We start from the raw sequence: 15374 nt of genomic DNA on the forward strand, positions 1-15374 counted from the left end.
CCCTCGCTGTCCCCTCGCTGTCCCCTCGCTGTCCCCTCGCTGTCCCCTCAGTGTCCCCTCAAGGGTCCCCTCCGTGTCCCCTCATGTCCCTCAATGTCCCCTCGGTGTCCCCTCCATGTCCCCTCAGTGTCCCCTCAAGGGTCCCCTCCGTGTCCCCTCCATGTCCCTTCATGTCCCTCAATGTCCCCTCGGTGTCCCCTCGGTGTCCCCTCGGTGTCCCCTCAAGGGTCCTCTCAGTGTCCCCTCAATATCTCTGTGGTGTCCCCTCCGTGTCTCCTCAGTGCCCCTCAAGTGTCCCCTCGGTGTCCCCTCCATGTCCCCTCAGTGTCCCTCAATATCCCTGTGGTGTCCCCTCGCTGTCCCCTCGCTGTCCCCTCGCTGTCCCTTGGTGTCCCCTTGGTGTCCCCTTGGTGTCCCCTTGGTGTCCCCTCAGTGTCCCCTCAAGTGTCCCCTCAAGTGTCCCCTCGGTGTCCCCTCAGTCTCCCCTCAGTCTCCCCTCAGTCTCCCCTCAAGTGTCCCCTCGCTGTCCCTTGGTGTCCCCTTGGTGTCCCCTTGGTGTCCCCTTGGTGTCCCCTCAGTGTCCCCTCAAGTGTCCCCTCAGTGTCCCCTCAAGTGTCCCCTCAAGTGTCCCCTCAAGTGTCCCCTCAGTCTCCCCTCAGTCTCCCCTCAGTCTCCCCTCAGTCTCCCCTCAAGTGTCCCCTCGCTGTCCCTTGGTGTCCCCTCCATGTCCCCTCCATGTCCCCTCCGTGTCCCCTCCGTGTCCCCTCCGTGTCCCTCAGTATCCCTGTGGTGTCCCATCAGTGTCCCCTCCGTGTCCCCTCCGTGTCCCCTCCGTGTCCCCTCCGTGTCCCTCAGTATCCCTGTGGTGTCCCCTCAGTGTCCCCTCAGTGTCCCCTCAAGTGTCCCCTCAATGTCCCCTCAGTCTCCCCTCAGTGTCCCCTCAGTGTCCCCTCGCTGTCCCTTGGTGTCCCGTCACTGTCCCCTCAAGTGTCCCCTCAAGTGTCCCCTCGCTGTCCCCTCCGTGTCCCCTCCATGTCCCCTCAGTGTCCCCTCAGTGTCCCCTCGCTGTCCCCTCGCTGTCCCCTCCGTGTCCCCTCCATGTCCCCTCCGTGTCCCCTCCATGTCCCCTCCGTGTCCCCTCAGCGTCCCCTCGCTGTCCCCTCCGTGTCCCCTCCGTGTCCCCTCCATGTCCCCTCCGTGTCCCCTCAGCGTCCCCTCCGTGTCCCCTCCATGTCCCCTCGGTGTCCCCTCGGTGTCCCCTCAGCGTCCCCTCCGTGTCCCCTCCATGTCCCCTCGGTGTCCCCTCGGTGTCCCCTCAGTGTCCCCTCAGTGTCCCCTCGCTCCGTCCGTTCCTCCCGGTGTTCACTCCCGGTTTTCTGTTTCTTTTCCATGTGCCCCCGGCTCGGTGACAACAGAGAGGAGGAGAATGAGGTGAGTGGAGCTGTAATAATAATAATAATAATAATAATAATAATAATAATAATAATAATAATAATAATAATATAACAACAACAACAGTGATAATAATAATAGTGATGATAATAATAATGATGATAATAATAATAATAACAACAATAATAACAATAATACTACTACTAATAATAACAACAATAATAACAATAATAATAATAATAAATAACAATAATAATATAATAACAACAATAATAATAATATAACAATAATAGTAATAATAATATAACAATAATAATATAACAATAATAATAACAACAGCAACAACAATAATCATCATCATCATCATCCACCAATCATCATCATCATTATTATTACTAAAAATAATTCAAAATAATTTTTGGGAAGAAGGGAAAATTTTGGGAATAATTTAAAATAATTCTAATAATGTTTTAAAAAATGTATTAATTCTAAGAATATTAATATTACTTGAAGTGTGTTATAGTTATTACTGCTACTAATTTTTTATTACTTAAAGCTCATTGTAATTACTACTGCTATTTATACATATAATATAACATAATATAATATAATATAACATAACATAATGTAATATAATATAATATAATATAATTAATATAATATAATATAATGTAACATAACATAATTTAACAATATAATATGATATAATATAATTAATATATAATATATAAAATATTTAAAATACAATATAATATATATGATATATAATACAATATAAATATACATAAAATATATAAATTATATATATTTTAATAAATATAAAATATATATTGTATGTATATATAATATATATATTATATTTTAAAGTTAATTTTTAGTCATTTTTAATTTAAATACTAATTTTGAGGAATAAAAGGAACATTTTGGAAGAAGCCAAATCCTGCCCTTTAGGGAATAATTTTGGGCAATGATTTTTAATAACCTTATTAAAATAATAATAATGATAATGATAATGATAATGATAATAATAATAATAATAATAATAATAATAATAATAATAATAATAATAATCATAATCATCATCATCATCGTCATCGTCATCATCATCATCATCATCCAATCATCATTGTTATTATTACTAAAAATATTTTAAATCATTTTGGGGAAGAAGGGAAAATTTTGAGAATAATTTTTAAATAATTTTAATAATGTTTTTAGAATTGTAATAATTCTAATAGTATTAATATTACTTTTGAAGTGTGTTATAGTTACTAGCACTACTAATTATGACTTAAATCTCATTATAATTGCTAATAATAATTATAGATCTTATAGAATATATACTATATATATTTTAATATATGTATATTTAAAATATATATGTTATAATTATATTTTAATGTTAATTTTTATTAATTTTTAATTTAAATAATAATTCTGGGGAATAAGGAGGAAATTTGGGAAGAAGCCAAAGAGTTTCTTTTGGGGAATAATTTTGGGCAATGATTTTAAATAACCTTATTAATAATATTTAAATTTAAATTTAAATTTAAATTTAAATTTAAATTTAAATTTAAATTTAAATAATAATAATAATAATAATAATAATAATAATAATAATAATAATAATAATAATAATAATAATAATAATAATAATAATGGGCAGGGACACCTCCCACTGTCCCAGGTGGCTCCAGCCTGGCCTTGGACACTCCCAGGGCTGGGGCAGCCACGGCTGCTCTGGGAAATCCATCCCAGTCCCTGCCCACCCTCCCAGCCAGGAATTCCTTCCCAGTATCCCACCTGTCCCTGCCCTCTGGCAGTGGGAAGCCATTCCCTGTGTCCTGTCCCTCCCTCCCTTGTCCCCAGTCCCTCTCCAGCTCTCCTGGAGCCCCTTCAGGCCCTGCCAGGGGCTCTCAGGTGTCCTTGGTGCCTTTTCCTGTACTGGGAAGGTGCATCCAGATGGAATCTCCTGAAGTGTGGAAACAACTGTATCTAAAGCATAAAAATCCGGATATTTGGTGGCCTGGGAGCACAGAAATAGCACAGAAATAAGCAGAGTTTTTCCTTCAATTAACTTTGTATGTTGAACTCCATCTCTTTTTTCAAAAGTGAGGATTAAATGATAAAAGGGCTTTCAGTTTGGTCATTAAGGAGTCAGTTAAAAAGCCTCAGCCCCAACCCCAGAGAAGCTTCTGTTCCAAACTGGAAGTGCCTGAGGAATTGATTTTGTCCAGGACAGATCCGGGCACCGAAGGCAGAGCTGGGGTGTCCATTTCTCTTTGATCATGAAAAATTCACCAGGTGAAAAAAAATACTGTTAAACCCCCAAATCCCCCCAATCCCTCCAACTTCATCTCGTGTTCCTCCCCCAGGGCAAACCCGAGACGGTGCCGAGAGCTGGTTTTGTCAAAGGCCCCGTGTTCAAAGGCGTTGCTTCCAGTCGCTTCTTGCCCAAAGGCACCAAAACCAAGGTCAACCTGGAGGAGCAGGGAAGGCAGAAAGTGTCCTTCAGCTTCAGCTTAACCAAGAAAACTTTGCCCAACCGGTTCCTGAGCGGCCTCGGAAACGAGAAGCAAAATGAAGCTCCCACCCCTCCAGCGGTTCCCCTTCCTGGTGACATTAACCCCAAAACCAAACCGGACCTGGGCGACGCTGCCGGTTCAGCCGAGGAAACTTCGCCTCCGAAACCGAAGGTAGAGCTGGGCAAGATTCACTTTAAGAAGCACCTGCTCAGTGTCACAGCGAAACCGGCGCCGGCTCCGGCAGCGGCTCAGCCGCCACCAGGAGTGGAGCCGGCGGCCTCGGCCGTGGAATTCCCGCCCACGCCGCCGCCTCCGCCGCCTCCACCTCCACCGCCGGCACCGGTCCCTGCGGCCACGGCGCTGCCGCAACCGGCGGTGACGCCGATGTCGACGCTGCTGCTGTCGCCGCCCGTGGAAGCCGAAATCCCGGTCCCGAAGGAGCCGAGCCACGCGGCGCCCAAGGAGGCCTCGGAGCCCGAGGCCAGGCAGGACACGGCGTCGCGCGGAGCGGAGGAACGCGTCGCCCAGAACGCGCCCGAGCAGCCGGAAGTGACTCCGCAGAAGGAAGATTCCCATATTGGGAAAGAGGAGGAGGTTTCCGACGGCTCCAAGGGTGCTCCCGTGTGCTCCCGGAGGCAGGGGACAAAGAGGAAGTTCTCCCAATCCGACGGCGCGCCGCAGGGCTCCGAGTCTGACGAGGATTCGGTGAGGACCTCGTCCAGCCAGCGCTCGCACGAGCTGAAGATCTCCAGCACGGAGAAGGAGCGCGATCCCAGACGGAGCTCCACGTCCCTGCGAGGCGATGACCCGGGGAAGTCGTCGTCGTCGTCGCGCTCCAAGTCGGACAGGGATGAGAAGTACTCGAGCTACTCGAAGTCGGAGAGAGACTCACGGTACTCGTCCTCCCGCTCGCGGTCAGACAGGGACAGGAGGCGCAGCCGGTCCCATTCCCGCTCCCGCTCCGACCGGAGCTCCCGCACCAGCTCTTCCTACTCGAGGTCGGAGCGCTCGCATTACTACGAGTCCGAGCGGCGGTACCATCGGAGCTCCCCTTACAGGGAGAGGTCCAGGTATTCCCGTTCCTACGCAGACAGGGCGCGGGAGAGCTCGGATTCGGAGGATGAGTACAGGAGGACACATTCCAGGTCAAGCGACTCCCGGCGGACGTCCTCCCACTCCTCCTCCTCCTACAGAGACTCGAGATCTTCTTACTCCAAGTCGGACAGGGACAGCAAAGCGGAGTCGTCTCACGCCGACGTGGAGAGGAGAGGAAGGTCCTCGTCGAAAGCGGATCGGGATTCCAAACGGACTTCCGAAAGTGAAGTATCCAAACGGTGCTCTCCCCTCGATGAACTGGGCTATCGGAAAGGGTCATCCCATTCCAAGCCCGACAGTAATGTGAATTCCTCCCGCTATAAATCCACCCCTTCCAAGCCCCCCGCGCCAAAGCCTGATAAATTTAAGAGTTCTTTCTGTTGTGCAGAATCGCTCGAGGAAATGAAGCCGCAGTGTAATTCTCTAGATTTAGAGAGCGCGTGTCCGAAGGGCAATGAGGTCAGGGTGTCCATTGCCAAAAGGCCGGAAAGGGAAAAGGCACTTTCTCCACTAAATCAGCTCAACGATTCGCCCGCTTTGCTCAAGGCGGACGAGTCGACAGCAGGTTTGGCCCACCCAAAATCTGAGGAACCTGCAGGAAGTGAATGCCACGACAGTGTTAAGGAAGCAGAAACGTCACTAAAGGCAAAGCACGATCCGTTGAGAACGTGTTTCCCCAAGGAACTGAGCGTCAACGGCTCCCTGGAGGGTCAGGAGGATGATCTGGCAACTTCCAGTGCCTCCAAACCAGAGGAAGTTCCCGCATCCTCTGACGACGGCCCGTGCCGGTCGGAAGCGTCACCTGTCGTGAAGACGAGCCCGTCGCATCCTTTGCCATCTGTTGGGTTTGAGGGCACTGATGTGTCTCAAGAGCCAGAGCCGGATGATTCCGAGGTCCAGTCCAGCGAATGCAACAGCCTGTTCCGGGAAGCGGAGCCTCCAGTGCCGCTGCAGCAGGAGGAAGCCGCCCCTTTCCCTGTCGTGAATGTAGATCCCACTAAAACTGCCCTTAGGGAGGTGGGTGATGAGGCGGCTCCGTGTGACAAAACCAAAGAACCCATTTTTTGCTACATTTCCGACGATGCCGCCCCTGCTTTGTACCACTCGGAAGTGGAAATCGAAGCGGAACCAACGGATTTCAGAGTTCCATCTGAGGCTTTTCTGGACGTGCAGGTGGAGCCGCAGACGGTGACGTGCGGCTACGAGAGCGCAGAGGATGCCCATTCCAAGTCTGCCTGTGAGGATGAGCACGGCCTTCCTTCCCATAAAATTAGCCTGGCAGTGGAGAGCTCGAGCAGGGACTCCTCCCAGGACGGCTGTTCCCAGCAGCTCATGTCGGACCATCCCGTGCCGGAGGGAAGCGTCTCTTCCAAATGGGACGTGCCGCCGCCTGGGCACCAGGAGCTGCTCCAGCATTCAGAACCTGAAGAGGTGCGGGAGTCGGATGCTCAGCATGTTGACCTTGGTTCATCAAAAAGCAAGCAGGCGTTCCAAGATGAACATTCCTACTATTCGGAAGTGCCGCTGGAGCAGCGCAGCAGGCAGGTCGTGGAGGAAAGTGCTGTTTCCACTGAGGGAGCTGAGCTGGAGGAGTTGGGAGTTCAGTATCCCGGCGTATCGGCCGAGAGGGATGAGGGAAACGAGCCCTTGGTGGCTTCGGCTTTTCCAGATGTCCTGTATCCCTCCTCTGATGTCGTCATCACGGCAGAGGACACGGAGATGGTGACTCAGGCCCCGACGTGTGACAGCAGCGGCAACGCCGTGGAATTCATTCCCGCCGGGCACGACGATTACTCAGACACGGGGGAGAGCGACAGCGAGGGCGGCAGCGACGCCAGTGACACGGACGACTCGGATTCCGATGACGGCACGCCTCGGAAGCGGCTGCAATCCGTCGTGGTGGTTCCCAAGAACTCCACCATAGCCATGGAGGAAAACAGCCTGGGCTCCTCCCGGAGCAACCAAGGCAACCGGCGCTTCTCCGAGCACTGGGACGACGAGCGGCCCGAGCCCAGCAGGCCCTACTACGAGGAGAGATCAGAGAACAAAGGCGGCTCTCAGGTGGAGAGCAGGAGTTCTCCCAGAGGGATGGAGAAGAGTCCGGCGACGTCTACGGAGCTGAGCAGGAAGGAGGCGGAGGAGCTGCGGGCGGATCCGTGCCAGGCGCAGAGCGACGGCGTGGACAGCACGAGCCAGGCGGATCTGACGGCGGATTCCCACGGCAAAGCCGTCGCGGATGAGAGGATGGTGCGGACGGAGCTGGTGGCCATGGGAAGGCCCGTGGGCCGGCCCGATGAACAGCCCTTTTGCCTTGCGGAGAGTTTCGAAGGCACCGACACATCCCGGCACCAGATGAGCTCCTCCAAGCCGGACAGTCGGCAGGGGCAGGGTGGGCTCAACCAGTCTGGCCTCGGAGACTATTCCCGGCCGGATGGTTTGCACACGGCGGAGGAGATGAGCACCTTGGGCTGGGACTTCCCCCAGACAGAGAAGCCCAGCAGCACCTACCAGCAGCCGGACAGCAGCTTCGGGATGTACTCGGGGTACGTGTACCAGCCGGGCTCCGGAGCCTACGGCACCTCCCAGAGTTACTGGCAAGGCAACGGTTACTGGGATGCGAGGTCTGCCAGCAGACCGTCCGTGGTCAGCTACGACCGGATCCAAGGGCAGGTGCCGGATTCCCTGACGGAAGATCACGAGGAGTATGAAGAGGATGACCGTTGGGATGGCGAGTGCAAGCCGCGCTTTCCCAGCCCCTCCGGTAAATCCCAGCCGCCCGCGCAGAAGGAACAAGGCTCGGTGCAGGCACATGAAATCAGCAGCAATTCCACCAAGGAGCCGCCGCCTGGCACCGAGAAGAAGGAGGAGGCGAAGGCTCTGGACAAAAGCGACGTGAAGGAACGAGGGCCACCAAAGAAACGGCGCCCGGAGGTGGAGAGCGACTCGGAGAGCGACGTGGAGTCGCGGGAGAAGAGGAAGGGGAAGGCGGAGGCGGAGCAGGCGGAGCCGGCACCACAGGACTCCTCCATGGTGGGCTGGCCGTGCATCATGGACGACTTCCGAGACCCCCAGCGCTGGAAGGAGTTTGCCAAGCAGGGCAAGATGCCGTGCTACTTTGATCTCATCGAGGAGAACGTCTACCTGACCGAGAGGTAACGGGTGGTTTGTCCTTATTTTATTTCCTGGAGCAATTCTGGATTTTATCCTCCATTTGCTTCAGCATCAGTTGGTTCTTTATGGCCAAATGGGTGTAATTGGAAAGGAGGGGAAGGGATTTGCATTCCCTGTGTCCGACGTAGAGGAGACAACACTGAGCAAGTGTTTACCCCCCTGGATCCTCCTAAAGGGAATCCCCCAGCTGGGCCCAGGCATTCCCAGGTGATGGGGAGAGTTGGGAAATGGGAGGATATGAGTGCAAGGCTGATGGATGGATTTACTCAGATCCTCCCTCTTCAGTGTCCCAAATCCCTCTCTGTTGGCACAGGGATTTCTGGCCACATGTGGGAAAGGTTTGGAACACACCACCTGTTTCCAGAGGTTTTTGTGACTTCCATGTCATTTTTTGTCACCTCAGATGAATTTTTTCAGCTGTAACAACCATAATTGGAAATACCTCTTTTTTGTCCTTATGACTTTTTTTGCCTTTTGGGATCTGTGCTCCAGATTATCTCATGGAAGCTAAAATATTAATTAGGGGATGCCTTTCATGCCCTACTTTTCTTGTAACTCTGATTTTCTTTGTTCCATCTTAAAACAGAGATGGAATTAACCAAACCTCCCAATTTCCTTTATTAAACAACACCACTTAAAAATGGAGTTCCCAGTAAATGTGGACATTGAGGAGAGGGGAAAAAAGTTAAATATCCTGGCAGTGCTTTTTGGGAAATCATCTTTTGTGATCCCAAAGCCATCACCTCCCTCAAACCAAGCCGAGTGTTCCCAGTTACCTCTGTGGTTATCCCAAGGCCATCATTCCATATGTCCTGTTGCTGGAGGAGAAATTAATGCCCTCCACTGACCCAGCAGGGATTGAGGAGGAATTTCTCCCCCCAGCTGCTGCCTCACCTTGGCTTTCCACGCCTTGCCCTCTGCAGGAAGAAGAACAAATCCCACCGGGATATCAAGCGGATGCTGTGCGAGTGCCCGACGCTGTCCAAGGAGGAGCGGGCGCAGGGCGAGGTGGCCTGTGGGGAGGACTGTCTGAACCGCCTGCTCATGATCGAGTGGTGAGGGGGGTTCCATGGGCTGGGGGTGCTCCTGGAGCTGACTGGGGGATCCCTCAAATGAACCCAGAAATTCCTGGGAGGGGCAGTGTGGAGTGACTTTTGGAGCCGGCATGGCTTTGCCCAGAGGAGCTGTGGCTGTTCCATCCCTGGGAGTGTCCAAGGCCAGTGGACACCCTGGGATAGTGGAGCTGTCCCTGTCCAAGGCCAGTGGACACCCTGGGATAGTGGAGCTGTCCCTGTCCAAGGCCAGTGGAGATCCTGGGATAGTGGAGCTGTCCCTGTCCAAGGCCAGTGGACACTCTGGGATAGTGGAGCTGTCCCTGTCCATGGCAAGGAGTTGGAACTGGATGATCCTTACGTCCCTTCCTACCCAAACCATTCCATGACTCCATGATATCCATCTTTGGATGATCTGCAGGAGCTCAGGCCTCGCAGCCTCCGGCATCTCCTCTTCCCAGAGCCTCCCCAGGCTGTGGCTGTTCCCTCCTTTTCCCTCCTGGGAGGTTTTGCTGCTCCATGGGAGCTGGAGCCTGGGAACAGGATGTTTGGTGGGATTTACCCCCTGGCATGAGGGTTGGCACCAGCTGGGGTGGAAGGGTTGGAGTTTCCTTCCAGATTCCCACACCTTGTTTTTATCTCATAGCCCAGATAGGGAATATCTTGGAGGAAAAACCCCCAAAACATGGGGAGAAGGTCCCAATTCATCCCATTTTGATGGTTTTATGTGGAAGTACAGCAGGATTAGCATTCCAAAAATTCCAGAAATTTATCTGCATATGAATTGACACGTAAATGGTCGTGATTCTTACAGCAAACACATTCCAAGGTTTCACGTGGAATTCATTCTAATTCCCTGGGATCTGTTTCCCATCTGAGCCATTCCAAGGTTTCACATGGAATTTATTCCAATTCCTTGGGATCTGTTTCCCATCTGAGCCATTCCAAGGTTTCACACGGAATTTTTTCCAATTCCCTGGGATCTGTATCCCATGTGAGCCATTCCATAGCAAGCACATTCCAAGGTTTCACATGGAATTTATTTCAATTCCTTGGGATCTGTTTCCCATCAGAGCCATTCCATAGCGAGCACATTCCAAGGTTTCACATGGAATTTATTTCAATTCCTTGGGATCTGTTTCCCATCGGAGCCATTCCATAGCGAGCACATTCCAAGGTTTCACATGGAATTTATTCCAATTCCTTGGGATCTGTTTCCCATCGGAGCCATTCCAAGGTTTCACATGGACTTTATTCTAATTCCCTGGGATCTGTTTCCTCTCTGAGCCATTCCAAGGTTTCACATGGAATTAATTCCAATTTCCTGGGATCTCTTTCTCATCTGAGCCATTCCATAGTGAACACATTCCAAGGTTTCACACGGAATTTATTCCAATTCCCTGGGATCTCTTTCCCATGTGAGCCATTCCAAGGTTTCACGTGGCATTTATTCCAATTCCCTGGGATCTGTTTCCCATCTGAGCCATTCCAAGGTTTCACATGGAGTTTATTCCAATTCCCTGGGATCCATTTCCCATCTCAGCCATTCCTGTTGTCCCGCTGGGGACTGACTTGCTCCGTTTCCTTCCCGCAGCTCTTCCCGGTGCCCCAACGGCGACTACTGCTCCAACCGGCGCTTCCAGAAGAAGCAGCACGCGGATGTGGAGGTGATCCTGACCGAGAAGAAGGGCTGGGGCCTCCGGGCTGCCAAGGACCTTCCATCGTAAGCTCTTCCAACGGCCTTTTCCTGCTCTTTTGCCTCTTCCCGAAGGGAAACAAACGTGGTTTGTGGGTTCTCGTGGTTTGCTGAGGTTCTTCCAGCTCGTCCTTGTCCCTGCTGGGTGTCCCTCTTGGTCACCCACCAATTGCCTGATGGATCTCCCACTCCTGTTGCTTCTCGTGGTTTTCCAACAGCCTTTCCATGGAATCCTCATGGGATTGATGTGTCTCCACCTTCTCTGTCCCTCCTCCAGTGTTGGAGGAGCACACCCTCCACTTCTGTCCATTCTCTGTTGGCTGTTTTATGTTTCTTGGTGTTTTCCCCATCCCCAAGTGGTGTCTTTCCCTCTTGCAGCAACACTTTTGTCCTGGAATACTGTGGAGAGGTGCTGGATCACAAGGAATTCAAGGCTCGGGTCAAGGAATATGCCCGGAACAAGAACATCCACTACTATTTCATGGCCCTGAAGAACGATGAGGTGAGACAGGGACTGCTGGGCCTGCCCTGGGGGGTTCCTGGGCCTGCCCTGGGAGATTCCTGGGCCTGCCCTGAGGGATTCCTGGGCTTTGTGGGCACCACCAACTCCTTGGGAATCCATGGAGTGACATCCTGAATCCATTAGACATGGAAAGGAACCTTCCTGCCTTATTTTTTTAACCCATTGCTCAGTTACTGCCTCTTCCAACAGAATTCCAGCAGCTCAGCTGTATCCCAGTGTCCTCAGGGAGAAGTGGTCATTCCAAAGGAAAGGGTGGATCATCCCTTCCACATGAGACAGAGAAACTGTCCTTGGGGAGCTGCTCCAGGCCCATCCCAACCTTCCTGGGTGCCCAAGTCCACCAAGAACCCACATTTCCTTTTCCATCAAACCCCATTAAACTGGGATGGTTTTGGGTGGCCAAGTCCCTTGGGGCAGGATTGCCATTGGAATATTCATAGATGGAATAATCATAGATGGAATATTCATAGATGGAATATTCATAGATGGAATATTCCTCATTATTTGTTGTCCCTTCAGTGCTGGGGGATGTGGAGCTGCTCCTGGGCCCTCCCTGGCTGAGAACAGTGTGGAAAAATAGGAATTTAGTCTCCTATTCCACTTGCAGGACTTTCTGGCTCTGGGTAGCTGGGGAGAAAAGGAGCTAAAAATCCTCTTTCCCCTCTTTTCCCCTCACTATTTTTTCCTCTTTTCCTTTTTTCCCCCCGTTTTTTGACTCCTCCCTTTTTCCTCCTCTTTTTCTCATCTTTTCCCTCTTTTTTTCCTGCTGGTTTTTTCCTCTTTTCCCTCTTTTTTTTCCCCACTGTTTTTTCCTCTTTTCCCTTCCCCTCCCTTTTTCCCCCCTCTTTTCCCCCCTGTTTTTTGACTCTTCTCCCTTTTTCCCCACTGATTTTTTCCTTCTTTTCTCCCTTGTTTTTTTCATCCTTTCCCTCTTTTTCCCCCCCACTGTTTTTTTCCTTTTTTCCCTTTCCCCCCTCCTTTTTTCCCCTTTTCTTCCCTATTTTTTGACCCTTCTCCCTTTTTCCCCCACTCTTCTCCCTTTTTTCCCAGAGGTTTTTCCCTCTTTTCCCTCTTTTTTTTCCTGCTATTTTTTCCTTTTTCCCTTTCCCCCTCCTTTTTCCCTTTCCCCCTCCTTTTTCCCTTTCCCCCTCCTTTTTCCCTTTCCCCCTCCTTTTTCCCTTTCCCCCTCCTTTTTCCTCCCCTTTTCCCCCCTGTTTTTCCTCTTTTTCCCCCCATAAGGAATTTTGGGTTCACTCTTTGATAACAAGGCACCCAAAGGGGTGTTTTCACTTATCAGATGAACCTGTGGGAGTTTCTGTAGCTGGGAGTGATCCAGGAGCTGACTTTTCCCTTGGAATATGATGGATGTGACAGAAAATCTTCCCCAAATCCCTGTGCTGTGTATCCAAGAGTCAGGAACAATAAAAATCCGGGATTGCCATCCCGTGGAGAGCCCTGCAAGGAAAACTGAGTTCCCCAATGCTCTTTGGGGGGCATTAAATCCCAATAAAATCCTAATAAACCCCCTTCTCCCCCCAAATAAAGAGCAGGAAAAGGTGATTATTCCTACATGGGGTGTTTTTGGAGCTGTTCTGCTTCCCATTCCCGGGAATGAGGGAGTTTTCCTGGATTTCTTCTCCTTCCCAGATCATCGATGCCACCCAGAAAGGAAACTGCTCCCGGTTTATGAACCACAGCTGTGAACCCAACTGTGAGACTCAGAAGGTAAAACCTGCAGCACCTGCAGGGGCTCCTCATTCCCACTCTCTGGGGGAACATTTTCCCTTCATGTCTCTCTATTTTGGGATCTTTTCTTGGGATCAGTAAACCCCCCCCGTGTTTCCAGCCGGGAATTTGCGCGTTCTTGGAGCGGGTTTGGAACCCAGCGATGCCATTCCGAGGGTTTGGTCACTGGGAGCAGCTCGTGGTGTTTGTCCTGCCCTGACTCCTGGCTCTGTTTCCCCACAGTGGACGGTGAATGGGCAGCTCCGGGTCGGGTTCTTCACCACCAAACTGGTGCCGTCGGGCTCGGAGCTCACCTTCGATTACCAGTTCCAGAGATACGGGTGCGTTCCCTCTGGAGAATCCCATCCCATCCCCAATCCCATCCCATCCCCAATCCCATCCCATCCCATCCCATCCCCAATCCCATCCCATCCCATCCCCATCCCATCCCCAATCCCATCCCATCCCATCCCCATCCCCTTCCCCATCCCTTTCCCCTTCCCCTTCCCTTCCCATTCCCTTCTCGTTCCCTTCTAGTTCCCTTCTCATTCCCTTCCCATTCCCTTCCCCTTCCCTTCCCATTCCCTTCCCGTTCCCTTCCCATTCCCTTCCTATTTCCCTTCCCTCTCCTTCCCTTCTCCTTCCCTTCCCATTCCCTTCCCATTCCCTTCCCATTCCCTTCCCATTCCCTTCTCGTTCCCTTCTCATTCCCTTCCCATTCCCTTCCCATTCCCTTCCCATTCCCTTTCCTCTCATTCCCTTCTCCTTCCCTTCCCATTCCCTTCTCGTTCCCTTCTAGTTCCCTTCTCATTCCCTTTCCATTCCCTTCCCGTTCCCTTCCCATTCCCTTCCCGTTCCCTTCTCATTCCCTTCCCGTTCCCTTCCCATTCCCTTCCCGTTCCCTTCCCGTTCCCTTCCCGTTCCCTTCTCGTTCCCTTCCCGTTCCCTTCCCGTTCCCTTCTCGTTCCCTTCCCGTTCCCTTCCCGTTCCCTTCCCATTCCCTTCCCGTTCCCTTCCCATTCCCTTCCCGTTCCCTTCTCATTCCCTTCCCGTTCCCTTCCCGTTCCCTTCCCGTTCCCTTCCCATTCCCTTCCCTCTCCTTCCCTTCTCCTTCCCTTCCCATTCCCTTCCCGTTCCCTTCCCGTTCCCTTCCCGTTCCCTTCCCGTTCCCTTCCCGTTCCCTTCTCGTTCCCTTCTCATTCCCTTCCCATTCCCTTCCCATTCCCTTTCCTCTCCTTCCCTTCTCCTTCCCTTCCCATTCCCTTCCCATTCCCTTCCCATTCCCTTCCCATTCCCTTCCCATTCCCTTCCCATTCCCTTCCCGTTCCCTTTCCATTCCCTTCCCATTCCCTTCCCATTCCCTTCCCATTCCCTTCCCATTCCCTGTCTCTCCTTAGTGACCAGCCAATCTCCACACTGTGACATTCCTCACTCGTTCCTCTTTTCCCCCTCCCATCCCTGTTACAAACTTGAGGAGCTGTAAAACCCTCCCGGATGACACATCCCATTTTCCTGGTCTGGGATTTGGCTAAACCTGAGTCCAATATCCTGTTTGCCTGTTTTTCCAGCTGTGTGGTGGTGTCAAACTTAAGCATCATCCCTTCCCTTTCCCTCTGGATCCTTCCTCAGGCTTTTTCTGGAAGCAGGAAAATCAGAAAGGAATTTTTTGTTGCCCTTTAAAGTGATTCCTCCTTCCTGGAGGATCCCGGGGTTGATCTTTCCTGGTTCTTCCTTCTTGTTCTGTTCCTCCAGAGGATTCTCTTCTCCCAAGGAACTGTGGGAGTTTAGAAGTTTAAAAATGTAAAAAAAATATTAAAAATTTTAAAAAGTTTAAAAAAAATTTTAAAAAGTTAAAAAATTAAAAAGTTTGAAAAAATTAAAAAGTTTAAAATTGTAGGAGTTTAAAAGTTTAAAATGGGTGGTATTCCAAGTAGGAACTGCTGAGTTTTGGGAGACCTATTGCCAGAGGAGAATAGAATTTATTAGATTTGGAATTATTAATTTATAGAGAATATATTGATATATTGTAATATTAATTTATATGATTAATTTAGTTATATTTAATTTAATTCTGTTTATACCAATTTATTATCCATGGCTGTACATCCATGGCTGTATATCCATGGCTGTATATCCATGTAAAAAAACCTTCCATGTGAATTTTGCTGCTCCTGTGAATCCTCAGCTCATTCTTT

The 15374-nt window shown here is 50.4% G+C and overlaps 1 protein-coding gene across 1 annotated transcript in view; it reads left to right on the top strand.

Annotated features, from left to right (window-relative positions):
* The window catches only part of SETD2 (SET domain containing 2, histone lysine methyltransferase), a 68310-nt gene that overhangs the window by 13131 nt on the left and 39805 nt on the right, over window positions 1-15374 (top strand). The window contains exons 2-8 of the mRNA XM_071559869.1: window positions 1416-1431; window positions 3768-8164; window positions 9107-9238; window positions 10830-10958; window positions 11310-11433; window positions 13102-13179; window positions 13423-13520. Of these exons, the coding sequence (XP_071415970.1) occupies window positions 1416-1431; window positions 3768-8164; window positions 9107-9238; window positions 10830-10958; window positions 11310-11433; window positions 13102-13179; window positions 13423-13520 (4974 nt within the window). The remainder of the gene's footprint in view (window positions 1-1415; window positions 1432-3767; window positions 8165-9106; window positions 9239-10829; window positions 10959-11309; window positions 11434-13101; window positions 13180-13422; window positions 13521-15374) is intronic.

This window comes from Pithys albifrons, chromosome 7 (genome assembly GCF_047495875.1).
Source record: "Pithys albifrons albifrons isolate INPA30051 chromosome 7, PitAlb_v1, whole genome shotgun sequence".
Taxonomy (NCBI): domain Eukaryota; kingdom Metazoa; phylum Chordata; class Aves; order Passeriformes; family Thamnophilidae; genus Pithys; species Pithys albifrons.